Genomic DNA, 19986 nt, shown 5'->3' with positions numbered 1-19986 from the left:
GAAAGGTCAAGAAAAAGTCAAGAATTTTGGATTTGTTATTTTGTACAATCATAAAACCACGCTATAGACTGTAAATAGAACTGTTATTGTACCACTAATCATGTGAATAGGATCATTATTGTGGTCTTGAAAGCCATATTCTTCCCTCCTTGAGCCTAGCAATGATTCAACCACAAGTAAAAGCATAATTTTATTCTCAACGGGCTATTTTATCATCATGTAGAACATCACAAACACAGTGTAGAGTGTGTAATACTTATGCACCCCATCCAGCAACTTACATTAAACTCTTGTCATTGGGATGTGAGAGTTCAAAGTTCTCTAACGTAATACAAACCACGCTGCTTCATTGTCCATGTCCTGTTTCCCTGGCATGATCCACTTGCTCACTAAGTAAAATACTTGGAAATAATTGTGTTGTATATCTAAAATTTGCCGTGTTTTCAATTTATTAGATAATGATAAAAATCATTATTGTAGTGTCTAATTCAATTATTGTTTATTATTAGATTTGGAACAAGTGATCCAAATATGACGAGGGAATATGATATTAATGTAAAGTTGGAAATGTCGTCTGTTTCGTATATACATACCCAGAGGTACATAGCAGAATTGCAGACCTTTTTCCAGCATTTTTCTCAACTTCGAGGTGTAATGGCGAGAATTCGAGCAGCTGCTTCTGAAAGCATGGTAAGTGAGTTAACAATCAAATTTAAATAATAAAGCCTGTGATCGTATTAATCATAATCTTGTAACTGGAGTCCTCCTTGGCTCCAAATGTTTTATTTCGGGGTATCTTTTTATTAAATTTCCTTATCACAATTAATGATAGTGATGTCTTACAATTACCTACAATTTACAAAACTGTATATAAATGTATTAAAGTTTCATCTGACCTGGATGTTCTTTTTGAAAACAATTTTTTTAAACCTCAAAAACTTCTTTTGTTTTAAATACTGTTTCACTTCCTGGCATTTTATATTATTTCCCATTAGTCCTTGCATTTCTTCATTGACTTCAAGCAGGCACATGCACACAAACATACATATGGATGTAAACATTTGCTATTCTGAGCATACCCTGCTTTTATCTCTCTTATTGTTTATTGACAAATTTCATTTTAATTGCTTTACTGCTGCTACAGGTTCTTTCAGACAATGTATTTTTGTTATTTTACATTGCTTTTTAGCCACTTTTGGCTAAACTCAAGGGTTAGAATGAGTGATCATAGATGAAATTGATGAATGGATATTTGCAAAAAACACTCATGACCTGGCCAGGACTCTAACCCAGAAACTTCATTGTGAGTTTAGAGAGCAAAACCCACACATTAATTAAATATGTTAAGGAACCATTCATGTTCTAGAAGTTTTATATTAGGTCTGTAGAATATCTGTACTTAATCAGTGTTCACAAAAATTTCATATCATTCCATCCCTAAAAGACAATAAACCTTAACTGGCAATGATTTTGGAAAGGTTTATTTCATAAGATTACCAACAATGAAAAAAATGGTTAGTGCCTCGGTGTTTATGAAAAATATTTGCTATAAATTCAGGGCAAAAAAGATGGCAACTTTTTGAAATTTCATTTTGGATGTGTTTCAATATTTGAAAATTTTCATTATTATTATTACATTATTAAAACGAAGATGTTTCTATACCATTGTTAACTAAAATTCTCAACATGTAACTTACTTCTGGAATATTTCCAAATATCTGGATAAATGTGTTTATTGTACCTGTAACTAAAAACAAAGATGGAAAAGTCAATGATGTTAATAATTATAGACCAATTACTATATTAAATGCCATGGCAAAGGTTTTTGAACACATAATTGCAGACTATTTGTCTTTCTTTCTCTTTTAAACAATATATTGATGGAAATCAGCATGTTTTTTTTTAGAAAAAGGTACACTATTACAAATTTATTGGTTTTAATAGACTCTTTTAAATCTAACATTAGGAATCAATTCCAGACTGATATTTTATTTATTGACTTGGCTAAAGCCTTTGATAGTGTCAGCCATCAGCTATTTATAAACTTGACCAAATGGAATTATCACCACAATTTCTGAAATGGTTTTCCAACTTTCTAGTATATAGAACTTTCTGTGTTAAGATTGCCACTTGCCCCAATTCTGTTTGCTGCTTTTATCAATGATGTTTTACACCTGCCACAAAATGACTTCGGACCTCATAACAAAAGCACAAAAATTACAGAAAATTCATGTGGAAAGCTATTATTAAGCTATTAGATACAGCAAAAAATGCATACATTGTACGGAGTCATGTTGCCTTTACTTTTGAGAACCATTTGGATGCACTTGGGCATGGAATCACTAAGACTTTGGAAATAATTATTTAAGTCCATGTTAATGCACCACATTTTCTTTAGTTCTGTTTGGAGGGTTTGTAGGTTCTGAATCTTCTTCTTTCCCAGGAATTGCTTCATACGATGCCAACAATTTTCAATTGAATTGAGATCGGGGCTATTCCCAGGCCACTCTAACATCTTTATCTATTGTTCCTCAAGCCATTTCCTTACCTTCTTAGCCGTGTGACAAGGAGCGTTATCATGCATGAAAAGATCATACTCGTGGATCTGAAGCATATCACTAAATGGTCCTTAAGAACGTTGATATATCGGTCTGCGTTCATTGTCACGTTTTGCGATAAGAAATACGTATAAACCTGCCCTACCCTTTTCACCTAAAAAACACCCCCACACCATTACAGACTGGTCGGAACCATATACTTTATGTCATATCGATCTGAATGTGATGGATGTCGAACCTTGAGCAGCTCCGATTGGGAACAGTTGAAATGAGCTCTCATCGGAAACATGACTTTCCAGTTTCCTCCACTGTGCTGGTGTCCAGTGTGCATATTTCTTTGCAAAAGCAAGACAGTCTTTCTTCATGCGGGCAGTGAGTAGTGGCTTCTTAGCAGCATTACGATATGGCAAATCCAAGTCTTTCTGTAAACTGTGCTGGATCGTGCGAACACTAACGTTTTCCAGCAGATTCGGGTGCATTTCTTTTAAGTTCTGGCACTGTCAGTTAAGGGTTTTTCTTTATTTCTCTCATTAGGAGAGCGTCTGTAGATTTGGTTGTTTCTCTTGCCTCCCACCACCGAATTTGTGCTTTGGAATGACTGTCGGAGGCAGTCCTCTGCCGGCTGCCAGTACCTTCATTATGGTTGATTTTGTACGACCTCTTTGTTTACATATCGTTTTTATCGGGACGTTTTCACTTTGCCATGCAATAATGTTGGCTTTTACCACACTACTATAGTACTTTCGCGGCATATCACAAATACACCTGTACAGTAGTCAAATATCCAACACAAATACAGTAGGAAAATATCCAACACACCACACGAAAAAACAGCAATTTATCACACACACTACAGCAGAAAGTCACCCTTCCTGTGTCAACTAACAATACGAAATGAAATGAACTCGCTTATCAGCAGTAATACACTTGTTTCCAGATACGTTCATGCAGAAACAATTCCGTGTTCGAAACAAAACAACACTGTATACAAGGCTACAAAGTGATAGACTGCTTACTACGGCAGATTTCACATGAGGTCCGAAGTCATTTTGCTGCGGGTGTACATTATGTTTTAAATTAGCACATGTTTACTACATGCAGATGATATAAAAATTTTTAAGAGTATTTTTACAAATAATGATATCACTCAACTTCAGGCTGATCTCGATAGAATGACATATTGCTGCAAGATTATTGAAATGGAAATTAACTTGAAAAAGTGTAAAGTTTTAAGATGTACTAAGAAAATTCATTATGTAATCTCCAACTATTATATTTATCAAAATAAAATCCAAGTGTGCGACAGTCATAAAGACTTAGGAATATTAATAGACTCCTCTCTCATATTTGATGAGCACATTTCAGAAATTTGCAAAAGAGCAAAGAAGATGCTTGGTTATATATTTTTCTCACCTTAATATTCCTGTGTAAAACTATAGTTCATCCTATTCTTGAATATGCTAATGAATTATGGTTTCTGACAGCCACCAGTCACCTTCAAAAAGTTGAATCAGTTCAAAAACTTTTTGTCAGGTTATTATGCACAAAGTTTAAAAAAAGATTATAGTTGAATATGTTTACCCTGGAAGAAAAATGAAAAGGATAAATTTTGTAGATAACTTTCCAAATTGACAGTGAATATGTTTTGAATAATATAGCTTATAAAATTCCCAAATATTCCCATAGGTATATCTAAATTCTTACATGTCTAAATAAGGACAGAGGTTTAGTAGCTGATCTTGTTGAAACCTACAATTTGAATTTATGATGATGTATAAGATTGTAGGATCCAATGTATTATTTTATAATTATGTATTCAATTCTATAATTTTGTATAACCAATTTTGACATAGTGATGTACCTGGTTGTTTAACCGTGCTCATCACTTAAATAAATATTATTATTATTGTTTCCCAACTATACACCAGATATTTACTATAATGAATACAAAATAGATGATGATTGTAATTAATTTTTTGCCATTTTATTTTTATTAGATTCCTGAAACAACAACACGAGGGTCTAGAGTGTTGTTAAACATTCATGCAGATTCTCCAGTCATATTACTGCCTTTAAGCTCAAAATCCTCTGAAATTTTAGTAGTGGATTTGGGACGGTTAACAGTAAACAATACTTTCAAATTTGCCGGATCAGAGGGCACCATCAGCGTAGTGAAACAGACTTTAATTGGAGAGGAATTTGTTACTGATACCAATGGTATGTTTGAACAGAGCCCAATATACAAATATGACAGTAAATGTAACGATGAAGGTAAGGAGTGCAAAATATGTTTTAACACCTGTTTGTGTCTATGTGCTATATGCTGAAACCTTGGTTTAATTTGGTGCACATGATTATTCAGGGTAGCATAGTAAATTGCTATTATGCTGTAAGTATTATGTGGCATTTATTTGCTAGTTGTGTACTGAACTGTCAGTACATTACTATTTATGTTGCTTCTGTCTGTATAGAACTGTACATTTTATGCTTTTGCTTCTGTGTTTTTTAAATCATTCTTTGTGTCTAGGATGTAGTATATACAGTATGTTAGCTTTAGAATGTTACATATATTTTATGTTTTATTATTGAAATTCAATTCATTCAATGAGGTTTATACATACAAGGTGTTACCATATATCATAGACACATTTTAGAAGCTTCTTTAGAATATCAAAATGAACAACTTTTCTTTATGAGATTTACTCATTGAGCCCACATTTTGATGTTACAAGTTTTCTAAAAAAATATTAAAAGCATTTTCTGTCGTTCAGCACAGATTCTTGGTTGCCACTGAAATTTATCTTTTTGTCTAAAAATGAGAAAAAAATTGTTATGCTGGACCCACTGTGCAACCAGTCGATACAAGGGCTGTATTCTGGAGTATAAATGCCTCTAGACAAAATTCGCGAAGTCCTTTTTTAATGCAAGCACATGAAATAGGATGTGCAACATAATGTGTGGATTTTGATATGTACATGATTTTAGGGAAAGGGGTCAAACCTATGGACTTCATCCTGCCATTGCCGCTGCCAACACTCTACTGTTTCTGTAGCATGTTATGTATTGCAGTGTGTTATTCGACAAACATTAATGCCAGTGGCAACTGTGAAACTGTACTACATGCCTGCATATATACAGGATAGAAAATACCATTTTCCAGGGCTTGTAGCGTCAAAACAAGGACTCAAGAAGGAAAATTTTACCATGCCAACTACATGCTGTGAAATTTTGTCTGTGTTATTCAGTTATATGAGCCTAATCAATTTGTTTTTGTTTTAATGCTATGACAATATGATGTCTAAATTATAGCAAGAAAATAAAACTTTGTGCTAGTAGTATTATTCTGCTTTCCGAAGTTGAATATTTCAAGAAGCTGATAAACAAACACTAACTCCTCATATCGATGGTATATTAAAAACTTTCAAAGAAGAAATATTTACCAAACATAAATATGTACATCATTTTTCAATAATGTGATTTTCTTTCCAAGACATTATTATATGATTGTATTACTGTTATCATTTATTTTCTTACTTATATAAAATAAGAAAATTAAACTAACTGGAATTCCTAACCCAAAGATTTATTGCTGCAGCAACATAAGTCTTTCATCTGTTCCTACCCAGTTTTTTTAAGACATTATTTTCAAAAATCGTTCTAGTTATTTTGTTCTAGTAAAATATGTAAAATATGAATAAAATAAATTTCTCTATCCACTAGTTTGCAATAAAAACAATATTTTAAATATAAATATGGTACTGACGTTACTTACTAGAACAATGTATTATGTCTAATATATTACGTATGCTACTGAGACAATGAAAAATGTTCCATGATAAAAAAGAAAAGTGACTAGTAATTCTCTTTCAATTTTTTTTTTGTACAGGGGTATTGCAAACCTCACCATGCCTGCTGAATGTTCTCTCTGTTGCACTTGTGAACATGGATCTGTTTGCAGGCGTTAGACAGAGCAGGTGTTTGGAAAACCAAAAAGATCATTCTATGGATCTCAACTTTGGAAGTTTTTGTGTAAGGCGCAAGAAACCACCTTTGCTAAATGAAACATGTGAATTGAAACTTCAGGTTGAAAGGAACTTGGATAAGGCTGTGTCACATGAAGGTAGCTGTTGTAAAATATTAAGTTAGCATTTATGAGTTTTTTTTTTTTAAAAAAATTATAAAAATAAAGTTTGTTTTTAAGTCAATTTTGTACTCAGATGGGCTAATTGAGACAGACCTACGGTTTATAGTAGGATCCAAACCACCGTGCAATCTGCCTCCACTGTGGATCGAACCTGAGACTCTCATTACAAGTGACAGTGGTACCACTACACTATCAGGGAAGCCCATGAACTTTTTCACACTTCACATTTAGTTGAGAATTAATTGTTATTTCTGTGTAGGTTGTTTCTTCTAAGTAAAAGCAAAAGTAAGTTACCCTATATTACACAATCCTTGAAATATAAACGAATGACAGTGTCTGATATAATTTTGCGAGATGATGACTTATATAACTAGTGTTAATGATTTCCTTTTCAGTTCCTGATATGAGTATTAAAGGAACCTTATCTGCTGTTCATGTCTCCTTGGACTTAGCACAGTACAAACTTATAAGAGGTCTTTTGTCATACAATTTTGGGGAAGTGCTAGATGATCTGTATGCAAAATTTCCTGATAACAACATTTGGGAGAGTAAATCACAGGTAATACAGCATGAATTCAATTTAATTTCTTCTCCCTCATAATATTATATTTAGAGCCTAGATTTTTGACCTCCTCGTCTATTTTGTTCCCTTGAATGGATTTGTAGGCTGCCAGTGCAGAAGTTTCTTTTCAGGGTACAACAATCCTGATATGTAAATTCTGTTGAACGTAAAATTGCCTTTTCAGTTATTAATGTCAAAGTGCCTAAAATGCTGAAAACAAGGTACAGAGAATATTGTATGTTGTGGTGCCTTCCTGTTGGTTTTCCCATGGGCAAATTAAAAGTCTGCAAAAACTTAAAATTTTGGGAATAGAATTGAGACATGCGTAAATATTTTAAGGCAAGTGAACTAAATACAGCCTTGTAGAAAATTGAAATATATCTGGCTGCTAGTGAAGATGAGATCATTTTTTTTACACTTATTGTACACTTTCCCCTTCTAATAGCACATTTTTGTAGTTGTCAGAAGTTTATTCCTGTGTAAAGGAGTCCATTACAGCAAAAGGAATATGTTTTTCGTTATTTGCATAACTTTCAGGATAATTCAGACTTAAAAATGTCACTTAGATAAATAAACTCTAAATTTCATGTTTAACAGCTTATTTTGCATTTTCCAGTTCATTTTGCATCATTCGTGACAAACATTGTAGGAAAATGTATCTTTCTCCTTGAAACATGATAGATAAACATTACAGTGTGTTTTTACACATTTCGTGTTTTCATAAAAAAAACCTAAATATTAGGGCTGAGCCGACACAGATACCGGTATCTGTATCAGTAAGTATAAGTTGAAATTTTTCACCGATACCATTGTTTTAGAGTCGCTAGAAGAGCAGCCAAGAGCAACATTTGTCCCTCTTCAAAGTTTTGTTCAGCGTTACTTGTAACAGGTTGGAAAGCCAGCACAAGTTCTACACATAGTTTTTCCAAGAAATGCTGGACAACTCTCACCCTCCTGGGAAGCAGATGATTGACAAGATCAAAGGTATGGGGAAAGGAAAAGTTGCACCCAAACTTCTCGAAGGCTTGTAACTACCTGGTAAAGGCTGTGAAGAAATGAAAGAAATCAGTCATTTTCAATTCCTGCTCGCACACATTGCAAATGATGGAGAATAAAGGCGGGCAGGGCATAAAGAGAGCCGGCTTAATGAGTTATTTTAATAACTGTCGCTTTTCTCCCTCTACTATTAACCCAAACGAAAGGAATGAATACTATTTACAGGAAATTGAAGAAGAGACAATCCACCAAATTTTTGGTATAACTACAACACTTTTCAGTCTTGCAACATTTAAAAAATGTCTTTGTTTGCATCCTCTGGGTCTAGAGAAGTTCACATAAAATGCCACAAGACATTTTTAAGTGCTATAATGCTACATGAGAATAACTTGGGAGTTATTTAAATGTCATTAGAGGAATTAGATGTGATGAGTTAGTATGACTCTGTAATTAGCCTTTGTTATTTTAAACTGGAATTATATGAGTATTGGTGTCGGTGGAAATATTTCAGAGTATCTGCATCGGTATTGGCTCAGCTCTACTAAATATGCATACCTCTAGTAAAACTGTTTGTTTCTGTTAATGCAAAATTAATCAATTTTAGCATGAATTTCAATAATTGCATGAAAATATTAACATTTCATGTGTGAGAGTACAAGAGAGGAAATTGTTCTTTGTTAGAACTCTTTAAAGCTTCCTATGCAATGATCTGTGATAAAAGTTTTTTTTCATGGGCGAAACATTTAGATGATATAAATGCAGAAACTAAGTGTAGCTGTATTTTATTATACATCAGGTTTATTGTATTTTCAGGAGCTATTGAATGAAAATCGGTGGATATATTCTTCAATTCATTTAGATCTTGTAAATGTCACTGTTAAGTTACAAGTTTCTCATTCATCACAATCAGAAAAAGAATCTTCACTGGCCTGCATCAACTTCATAAAATCTCGCCTTATGATTGAGCGATACAGCAATGACTCCAGGGATGTTGATTTGGTTTCGCAAGAAATTCTTCTTACTGACACTCGATTTCAAGGTAAGTTATGGAGTTTTAAAGAATGTATTTTCAAAATGTTGCTGTGCATTTGTGGATTCTGTGTGTGCATGCATGATGCACACATACACATGAAGTTTGAGTTTCCTGAGGAACCAAATTAGAATTAACTTTACATCTTGAGTCTGAGAGGTAGAAAATGAATCTAAACAGAGAGAAGATTGTAACATAAATTGTGTCAGTTATTTTAATGCTCAGACTTAAATGATGGTTTCGGCAGCACATATTTCTTTACTCATATCTAACTTTCGTAAAGTACTCCAGGTATGGGAAAACAAACAATGCCAAAAAGAACTGAAAGGAGTAAAAGATTAAATGCTTGGCACTTTTTCTTTATATTATCAATTGGTGATGTGATGGTGCATGACATTTACCAAATGCTTTTACCTATAATTTTTCAACTAATTTAGATAATATATCATTAGTAGAACCACAATGCCATTTCCTTCATTCTGAATATAAATGCTAGAATATAAATCTTATGTATCACCTTGGAGATTTTAATCTGGTAGAGATGTGGTTACTCATATACTGTGCATGAGCTAGAAAAAGTGTAAGCAATTTAGAAGTATTATAAGAAAATGGAATGTAATAAAAAAAATAGAATTTCTTAATTTCATAATTCTTAGGACATTCCCTTACAATGGAAAATTAGCACACCCTACTTTATAAAGTGTGAACTTTATACCATATTTTATTAAGTTTGCTAAGGTTGGATGTTGAGTATGGGATTTGTGTTAAGTATCAGATCTTCACTCATTCCAATTCTGATGCACTACTTTTGGTTGACATGTTCATACATTGGAAATTGACTTTTGTCTTATCCCTGTTATCAAAAAGTATAGGTAGATTAATTGTGAATTGTAAATATTCCATTGCAATTATACCACATCAGTATTCAAAGAATAACATCAGATTCAAGCAAATGTCATGTAATCATAAATTAATTTTTTTCCACACAATACTGGTGCAATATAAATTAAAATTTCAATTTTGAATAATTTCCACGTTAACTATGCTGCAAAATTCACATGGCATGAGATACCTAGACAATGGTAGAATATTTACCAGTATCTGTGAATAATTCAACGACTACTTTCTGATACTGGTACCCTGACATCAGTATTGCCTAAGCCCTATTATTTTTACATGTTTTTTTTTGTGTGTGTTTTTTCTTAATTTTCCTCCACTGAAGATAAATTTCCACATATTTTCCAGCTCATGTAGCATCTTCTAGATTTGCATTAGCAATTTAAAACGCATTGGTATTTGTTTCTTTTCAGATATGCCTGTAAATAAAAGATCGAATGTCTTCACCAATATCCTGCAGCCGATTGATACAACCATACAAGATATAGTGCAAGTTGAAGTACATCACAGGTAATTAATATTTTCATTTTATTTTTGAGTATTAGTATGTGGATATTAACGGTTCTTTACAATCCAGGGCAGGCACAGATTATCATGAATGAAGTACCATAAACTAACTATATATGCTTAAGAGACTTATGAATAATTCAAGTTTAATGATTGCTTTATGATGGGTAGGAGAAAAATAAAACTCTGGGAAGACAATATTGCTAAAATATTTCAGATTGTCAGTGTAATCATGTGTTAGTAGAAGTAACAATGTGAATAATTATATACTTGTGGTTTCTGAACTTTAGTTTATTAATGTGTAATTTTATTAATATTATTAGATATGCTAGGATTCTAAACAAAATTACATGTTTTCATTAGATGGGACTGAGGTGAAAACAAACAAATTGGAACTGTATTCAATATCCATAAGTTAATTGTTGCAAATGTTTAATGAATTGCTAATGAGGATAATTTTATACATAATTTTTTGAATATGTAGCAATAAAAATGAAACACTACTAAAATATTTCCGTTTCACAAATTTATGAGTTTGCATCTGAAGGATTTGGATCAGCAGGTAATCAAATGACTTGCTCTGTGAAAACTGAAATGTTGCCAGGTCATCAACCTTAACCTTTAAACAGCCGAGCTGGTTTTCAAAAGTAACCCCTCTCTCGCCGTGGCCTTTGCGCATGATTTTTTACACTTATTTCAGAAAAATGTTATATATCTGAGATTATTTGAGCAATATACTTTGGATAACTTTTGTTTGAAAGCAAAAACATCGGAGCATGTGATTGTGTACAATTCAGAAAGCCCAAGTGAGAAAAACGGGGTTGGGAGGGGCCAAGTCCCCAAATTTCAATGAAAAAAAATCTGGCATTTGCCCACTCTTCTCCCGTTATTTTGGAAAAAGGGCGCAAACTTTTGAATTGTTTTCAAAGAGTAGACCTCTTGCAACAAAGTGAAACTTGTTTCAAGTCCCTAGTTCTCATACAGGCTAAAATATGATGCAATATGTACAATCCTGCATTTTGGTTGAATATAGTTAATTTGCATATTAGAGAAAGGGGGAGGGGTGGGTTTTCTTCCACATGACATTTCAAAGTCTTATCTCAACATCTGTCATCATTTACAATCTCACATACAATTATGAAGGTCCTAAAAGCACGTGAATGTTGTAATCGGCACCATGGCTCATATATGACCCATTGGCTGTTTTTGCCTATACTTTCTATGGGTCATATATGACCCATTGGCTGTTTAAAGGTTAAACAGTGGCATAGTGTAGGTTTCGGCCTCTGTTTATTATCCCACACAACATCTTATGATACAGTACTGGGAACCCACTCAATCACCTGGGCACATATTAAAAAATAGTAATAATTAGCACAGAGTTCCAAAGTTATTTGTGGTGCTCGGACTCATACTGTAGAGTTAACTCTGATTGATAATACATCTAAGTTCACAGACAGCAAACTTCTCAAAGAATATAGGTGACACAATCTGTTGAATTTCTCAGTTATGCAAAATTTTTGGAGCACAGAAAACTTTTCAATGCCCCCTCACCTACCCCCTCCCATTCTGTGGGTGACAGCTATGCCACTAACCTTAAATTATTCTGCTTTTAGATGCAAAGTTAATGATAAGAATTCTAGAAATCTGTGTTATTCATAGGTATCCACAGTGCAAGGAACTTTCTAAAAGCTTTTATCATGAACAGACTGAGGGATTAGCAATAGTGAATCCACTCTCAGTCTCATTAGCTAACATTGTGGCAAATTGAGTGCATGGAAAAACATTCACCAATTGTACTTGTAATAATTGATTGATTGATTTGGTGTTTTATGTCCACTTTATGCACAGTAAGGCTAATCGGGCTGGACCTACAGTTTAAAGTGGAATATGAACAACTTGTACCTCCACCAGGCATCGAACACAGGACCCATTGATTACAAGGCGATGGCGCTACCACTGCATCATCAGGGAGGCCCTGTACTTGTAATAAATTGGATTAACTTAATTTTTGTTTTTTCCTCAATAATCATGAACCAATGATTGAAATAATTATTATAAGGTTGTGTGCTAATGATTTATTTTACTTATCATGCTTAGAAACCTATCTGGTAATAACTTGTCTCTCTTCTCTTTCATTAATGGCACTGATAGGGCAAGAACTGACTTCTCAAAGTTTACTATTCTGCTGAATAACATGAGACTTATGGCCATACTGGATTGGTGGGAAGCAGTCAGAGATTTTATTGTACAGAATGCAGATGATCCATTTGCAGGTATTTTTTCTTTTGTTGAATATGAACTTAAGCAGGACTATTATTAAAACTTGGTGGATATGGAATTTTTATGTTGTATTCCTTGTGTGTGTGTGTGTGTGTGTGTGCAGACTGAATTTATGAGGCAAGTCCAGAATGAACCATGTAGGGTAAAAAAGTGTGCAAATAATGTTTTATAATGTACAATGTTTCTACATATATTACACTACTTCTTTTTGCATAGTTGCACAAATGTATTAAGGCAATTTGTCATATTGTGGCACTAGTTTTTGTATTGGTTTGTCAAAGAAACTCACTGCCAAGGTGTTCATCATTAAAGAGTGATACACTGCCATTTGTGGAATTCAAAAATTGTGAATTTCCTGTTCTCCTGAAGTTTTGCATTCACATTTCTCGTCAAATAACGTGTCACCAAAGAGAAGCATTCATTTTGTTTATTATCATGAACATTGCTCCAATCTTGCTTAAAACTCTTGACACCATTTCCATCATTCATTACACTTTCACTATAAACTTGAACAATCTACCAGTAAATTTACAAGTAAATCTATAAGTAAATTGCTCACATTTTTATGCACTTATAAATCTTATAGAGTGACCACAAGGAAAAAAACCTTGAATGAAAAGTCCCCGTGCAGCTTTCCCTTCTTCCGTTCAGCTCGGGCCATAAGGAAGCATGGTCCACTCTCCCCCTCCCCTCCTTGCGGGAGTACTGAGCATGGGAGTCGCAGTTCTGCATAGGTTGTTTTGCTTGTGGTTCCACTATACAGAATCCACTGTATAGGACTGTCAGTTATCATGTCCATTGTAAATTAACAGCAAGATGAACAGCTTTTGTGGAACAGTGCTGCACACACTTGTTTTTCCCTGAACATAACACTTATAAGGATGGTATTGGAATATATTTTCCTCTATTTTTTTGTGTGATTGAAATAGTCTGTAGTGTAGTGTAGTGTAGACTATGTATAAGTAACAAGTAAGAGGGCAATTAATTTGACGTTTGTTAGTTTTTCTGTAGTTCTGTTGTTTTGATTAGAATGTTTTCCCGGTAGATTCAAATAAGATTATTATATTTGTTTTTCAGCTGATGAACCAGTTCATCCAAGAAGACAACAGCTAAATAGTAGATCATCAGCATCGATAAAACCTGGATCCTCATCCAGATCTCTGGATACAATACTTCAGAGGTCACCAGGGGAAACTTCAGAAATGCCCTATGAGATGAAATTAAATATTACAGATTCAGAACTTGTGTTGGTTGAAGACACTTCGCAGTGGGATACCAATGCTGTAATACTTAAGGTACTTCCATTAATATGAATTAGGGATGAAACAGATTACCAAAAATTTTGCTGATCCATTTTGTTACTTTTATGAACATAAACATACAATTTGTGTGTCATGGTTTTGTAAAGAAAATATCTAAATACACAGTTCATTTCAAAGGCTAAACCCATTGCAGACACCTGGCTGCAAACATCATTGCTTAAGGAAACTAATGAACTGTTCATGTGTTGTTCAAGGAACATTGCAATTTTATATCAGATTCAGTGAAATATTGTTTTATTGGTATCTGTAAAATTTACACCACTGCTCAGTATCGATTAAATTTTCATATTAGTCCATCTCTAATTTTTAGTAAAGGCATCGTAATTGTACCTAAACATATGCAAATATCGGGCATTCCATGTCGGAGAAACCCTGAATCTCAGTTTTTAAAATTAAATTCAATGCTGTAACTTCATTTTATCTTGTGAATGAACAATATAAAATTGTCATTTGGATAAAATTTCAAGTATTATACATAATTTAGATTGTAGAAGGTATTTTACATATTGTTGGCTTATTTTAACTTTTTGATTTACCTTTGATTTTTATTGTGTCTCATTCATGACACCAAAAAACAATTAATTTATTCTTTAACTGTTACATTTCCCCTTCAACTTCACTAGAATATTCACCTTCTCTCATTATCTTAAACAATTTATTTTTCAACATTTGACAATTCACAGAAATTAAAATATATTTATTATTAAGTAAAGAGGCAGTGTTTCTTCTGTCTCACCTGTGACACAAAATTGTTCCCTTATAGCTATAAATCGGTGAAAATATTTTAAGGGTATTTATGTTTAATCAAGTGTGTTAAGTTTCATATTTCATTGCCCAGAAACTGTAAGAAAATCGTTGCTTAACTATTGGTAGGATAGTTTCTTTAATATAAAAAAATGTAGTCTGCATGTCCCGCCCATGACAATTGAATACCCCATGTATATATATCTATGTCCTGCACCGTGGCCGTGTTGTCTAAGTTGTCAGGGTGTGGGCTCGGGCTACGGGCCATACTCGTTCGAGTCTCCTGGGGAAAAGTGTAACAACTTTTCTCCTGAGATTTTGGCCAGAGTATGGAACTGGTGGCCAACCACCATTGAGAGGAAATTGGGAGCTACGAATGAGTAGCATAACCCAGCCACAGAAACCTACAACGACTAGGGGTTTGACGTGTTGACAACACGTTACCCTGTAATTGGTTGGGTGAGACATGTGGGAGTGAGGCTGGCAGTTGGTAGGTAGGCCCTAGCCCCTATGTGCTGTTGCATCACAGTTATTATTATTTTATATATCTTTCTATGTTTTTGTACATGCATATCAAGAAAGAATGTTTAATATTTTTCAGAGTACAACTGTGATATCATTTTACCAAAGCAAGGAGAAACCTTTATCGTGTAATCTAAATCATTGTGAAATGTTCTCATGTATCCTTGGAATGGAGGATGAAACAGCATTGTCTATAATAGACCCCGTAACAATAAACATAGAAGTAACAACACGTACTAGGACACGTGATGATGATGAAATACTTGAATCTGAAGAATCCGATACAGAGAAGGTTTTAGAGGTAAGTGTAACTTCATGTCACATTCTGCATGCAGACATTTAATTTGATTAAGACAGTATTATGTTAGATATTAGTTTCATATGCTAACATTGAAAATGTACTTCACAGTTTCTTGTTTCAGGGAACAAAAAACATTGTAATAAATAAATGTACTGTATTAAGTACTTGCTTTATCTGTGAAATTATTTTTTGATGGTTCTGTTAATTTAAATGGTCATTGCCACCATCTACTCAGGAACTGCGAATGCAACAAGTTCTTAGATGGATGGTGGATGTGGCCCCTGAAATTAACAGAACCATCAATAAATAGTTTCACATATAAAGTAAGTACTTCATCCTGTCATGTTATGTAGGAATTTGTATTTGAATGTAATCAGATTAAGGATTATCATGGTGTATCCTTGGTTCATATTGGTATCCTATATGATGTAATTGGGCCTCCTGATGGCATAATGGTATTCTGTCACCTTGTAATCACAAGTCACACAGTGGTTCAGATCCTACGTTAAACTAATCGTACACCCAATCCTGATTAGCCTATCTGAGGATAAAAGCAGACTTAAAATTTCTAGCTTCACCTAAAGCATAATCATCCTAATTGAGTTGAACAACATGATATGTGATGAATGAAATTAATTTTTCTTATGCACATTTCATATTATTGGTAGTGTCAATTTTCTTTTTACGTAGATATCATAATAATTAACAAATATTTTTTTATAGACACCATGTAGTTCTTTTCTTATGTGGAATTTGGATCCAAGAATCCTGGAAATCAAGATCACAGGAGAGATATAAATCTAGTATCTTAGTTTCAACATGCAATTTTTTGTCATGAATGCAGGGGATTTAGTAAAGATCATAGATAATCACAAAAAGTTAATGTACTTATTTTTGTTCATTAATTGAAAAATCTTAAAAAATAGACTGTAACATTATATTATCTCTTTGTAAGTGTTAAAGATGATATTCTTCTAGTGCTGAGCTGATACTACTTTCAACATATACTGATGCTCTTATTTATTCCCACCCATACCCATGCATGAAAATTTTAGCAATTAAAAGTTGTTCCGAACATTGATTAATATTGATATATCAGGGTGTCTACCAGTCAAGAAAAGGTGAAGAAATCAACATGTAGGTCAAGAAAGTCAAGAAATTATGCTTGTGGTCAAGAATTTTTGAATATTTTTTTGCAATATATTGAATTTACATTGTTATATACCTGTACTGGGATTTGATAGAATTAGATATTTGGAATCTGAAATTGTATTGAGTTGTGTTTAAGATATGATTACTTTGTTTCTTAGGAATTAACATTCTTGTATGGTCAAGTTTTGTAAAAATATTAAATAATGTGGCCATTCCCCATCCAGCATGAAGTCTGAAGCATTAATTTTATATGCTTTAATTATTAAAGCAAATCTAAATCTCTTGTTAAAGTGCAGCTTCAGTTTTCATCTTAACGGTCCTTGTGTTCGAGGTTTTTCATTGAATAAAAATATCTATTTTTCTCATGCATATGGTCATATGTCAAAAAAAAGGAGCCGATATATTTTAAAAAACAAGAAAATGATAGGAGAAGAAATTTATTGTGATTGATAAACAAGTACATACCTTGGCTATTTTTTCAACGTAGTCACCATTAACCTCCAGACATTTCTGACAGTGGCGTAGCATGGGCATTTCGGGTGGGAACGCCAAGTCCGAAGGAAGGGCCGGCCCTTTCTTGCTTAATAATTTATTTATGATATTAGTTGCCACAGGTATTGTTCATTTGCCTGAAGTCAGCTGGGTTTTCAATAAAACATCATCCATGCATGTTTTAGCTAGAAAATTAGATACCTCACTATGCCACAACTGTTTTGAACTCTGGTGTTGTATACCTTTTTATATACCTTTCTGCATGATGCAAGTCATTAAAAACCTACCTGAATCACAAGCGCCTCTGCACAACAGTAGACGTCATTGTTGTGGAAATCCAACTACTGATTGATTTGGTTTATTTTACTTCGCTTTTCTACCACTTTTGGTTAATCACGAATACAAATATGCGTGATGATATTGAAGAAGGGACACTCACAAAGAACACCCGTGTTCACGCCGGGATTCAAATCAGGGCCTCTGTCTTCTTGGCTCGCTGTGCAAAACACTCTGACACGGAGGTGGGTCAATGATCCAACTATCGTACACTCAACTGACGTAACAGTGCCGATTAATAATTCAGACCACTGTTTATTACATCTTGAGAATGTTGATAAACATTTTAAAATAATTTTGTCCAGAGATCATTTGATATAAAGAGTTTTCAAATGAATACTAAACACTTCCATTGACACAATATTAATCAGTTAGATACTAACGATATAATAATAATAATAATAATAATAATAATAAAATAGTTTTGCGGGTTAAGTGGTAGAGTAGCCACAGGCTGGACTTCTACCACAAGGACTTCACCAACTTATTTGACAAAAACTGTGTTGATCTTTTAGTTTTTAATGCACATCGCTCTTCGTGCGATAAATTATACAATGGAGTGGCCATTAAGAAGTGGTATATTTGAGTTTGGTAAAGTTACGTCAGTCAATATTGCATATTGTAACATCACATAGCCTGAGTGGCATGAGCGCGAAGAACCGGGTAGGAATTCTACCGCTGTCGTCTGCTTCAGAAGGCAGGAAGGGTCACATGAACCAATCACGTAGCATAGCCCTCTGCTCCGTACGCTGGCGTATGAGAGAGCATTTACGCCTGTACTGTAGAGATCCAAGCTTTCCCTCAAGAAAGGCAGCAAGGAATATGGAGTTCTTTATGCCGAACCTGCTCAGCGTACGGCCAGTAAAGGCATTGAAAAAAATGCTAGAACGAGTGTTGTTAGTGGAGCGTTGCAAGCGGATCGCGAAAAATAGCTATTATAATGCCATGAAGGTCAACATATATGAAATTAGTCACGTTTTACTTTATATTTACAGCATTTACGCATTTTTGAAATGTTAAATCTGGGAACGCCGGGCGTACGGGCGTACTATAACGCTACGCCACTGATTTCTGATAGCGTGGCACAAGCTTCCGTATAACCTCTGCATAAAAATCTGCCGCCTGAGAGTGCAGCCAGTCCAGAACTGATATCTTGAGTATGTCACTGTCGTTGAACTGCTTCGATGCAAGCCACTTTTTCAGGTGAAGAAAAATAAAGAAATCGCTGGGACCAAGGTTGGGGCTGTAAGAGGGATGATTGAATAGTTCCATCAAAATCTTTGAATTGTCTCAACAGTACGAGCAGCTGTGTGGAGCGGGCGTTGTCATGGATCAGAAAAATTCCAGAGCATAGCATTCCTCTCTGCTGATTTTGGATGGCATGTCGCAGATTATTCAGTGTTTCGCAATACACCTCTGCTGTAATTGTTCATCCTGGTTCCAAGAATTCCACAAAAATCATGCCCTTTTGGTCCCAAAACACGGTTGCCATGATTTTCTGAACTGATGGTGTTTGTTTGAATTTCTTCGCTTTAGGAGAACAAGAGTGCCGCCATTGCATTGACTGCTGCTTCGACTCCTCAGGGGCGTACGATATCCACGTTTCATCCCCTGTCACTATATGCGAAAAGAGGCCATCCCCATCCTCCCCCCAGCAGGCCAGAAAATCACGTGCAGCTGTCCTCCTTTGCTCTTTGTGAGCGTCTGTCAGCATTTTTGGTACCCACCTCGCACACAGTTTGTGATACCCCAGGTTGTCAGTCACAATTCGATGCACTGTTTTCGCAGACACTTCTTTGGCGAGTTCAGATATTGTGAACCGGCGATTGGAACGCACTTCCTCGTTAACGCGTTCCACCAGATCGTCTGTCCCCTACGCTCATCGTCATGGACATTTGAACGCCCTTCACTAATCACTGTCGGTCCATACATGGCACACAATTCCAGATGGATGTCAGCTGCATTCTGTCCTTTGGCGTTCAGAAATCGTATGACAGATCTCTCTTCACATTTGGCGGGATTTTGTATTACAGCAGCCATTTCACCCTACTGTTACTCGCACGTACGCAACCCCACTCTGACGACTCTATCTCTGTTGCAAGCACAAAATACTGGGGCATGCTCCTGCACATGCTCAACT

The 19986-nt window shown here is 34.6% G+C and overlaps 1 protein-coding gene across 5 annotated transcripts in view; it reads left to right on the top strand.

Annotated features, from left to right (window-relative positions):
• The window catches only part of Vps13D (vacuolar protein sorting 13D), a 166383-nt gene that overhangs the window by 78978 nt on the left and 67419 nt on the right, over positions 1–19986 (top strand). For 4 of the 5 annotated variants that reach the window (XM_083120751.1, XM_083120748.1, XM_083120749.1 and 1 more), the window contains exons 31-39: positions 510–690; positions 4556–4829; positions 6445–6678; positions 7098–7261; positions 9074–9299; positions 10601–10697; positions 12849–12970; positions 14055–14272; positions 15645–15866. In XM_083120751.1, coding sequence (XP_082976877.1) covers positions 510–690; positions 4556–4829; positions 6445–6678; positions 7098–7261; positions 9074–9299; positions 10601–10697; positions 12849–12970; positions 14055–14272; positions 15645–15866 — 1738 coding nt within the window. The remainder of the gene's footprint in view (positions 1–509; positions 691–4555; positions 4830–6444; positions 6679–7097; positions 7262–9073; positions 9300–10600; positions 10698–12848; positions 12971–14054; positions 14273–15644; positions 15867–19986) is intronic. The other variant, XM_083120752.1, reaches the window with a different exon arrangement.

This window comes from Lepisma saccharinum, chromosome 4, assembly GCF_977018435.1.
Source record: "Lepisma saccharinum chromosome 4, izLepSacc3.1, whole genome shotgun sequence".
NCBI lineage: Eukaryota > Metazoa > Arthropoda > Insecta > Zygentoma > Lepismatidae > Lepisma > Lepisma saccharinum.
This window is presented reverse-complemented; position numbering and strand designations above follow the sequence as displayed.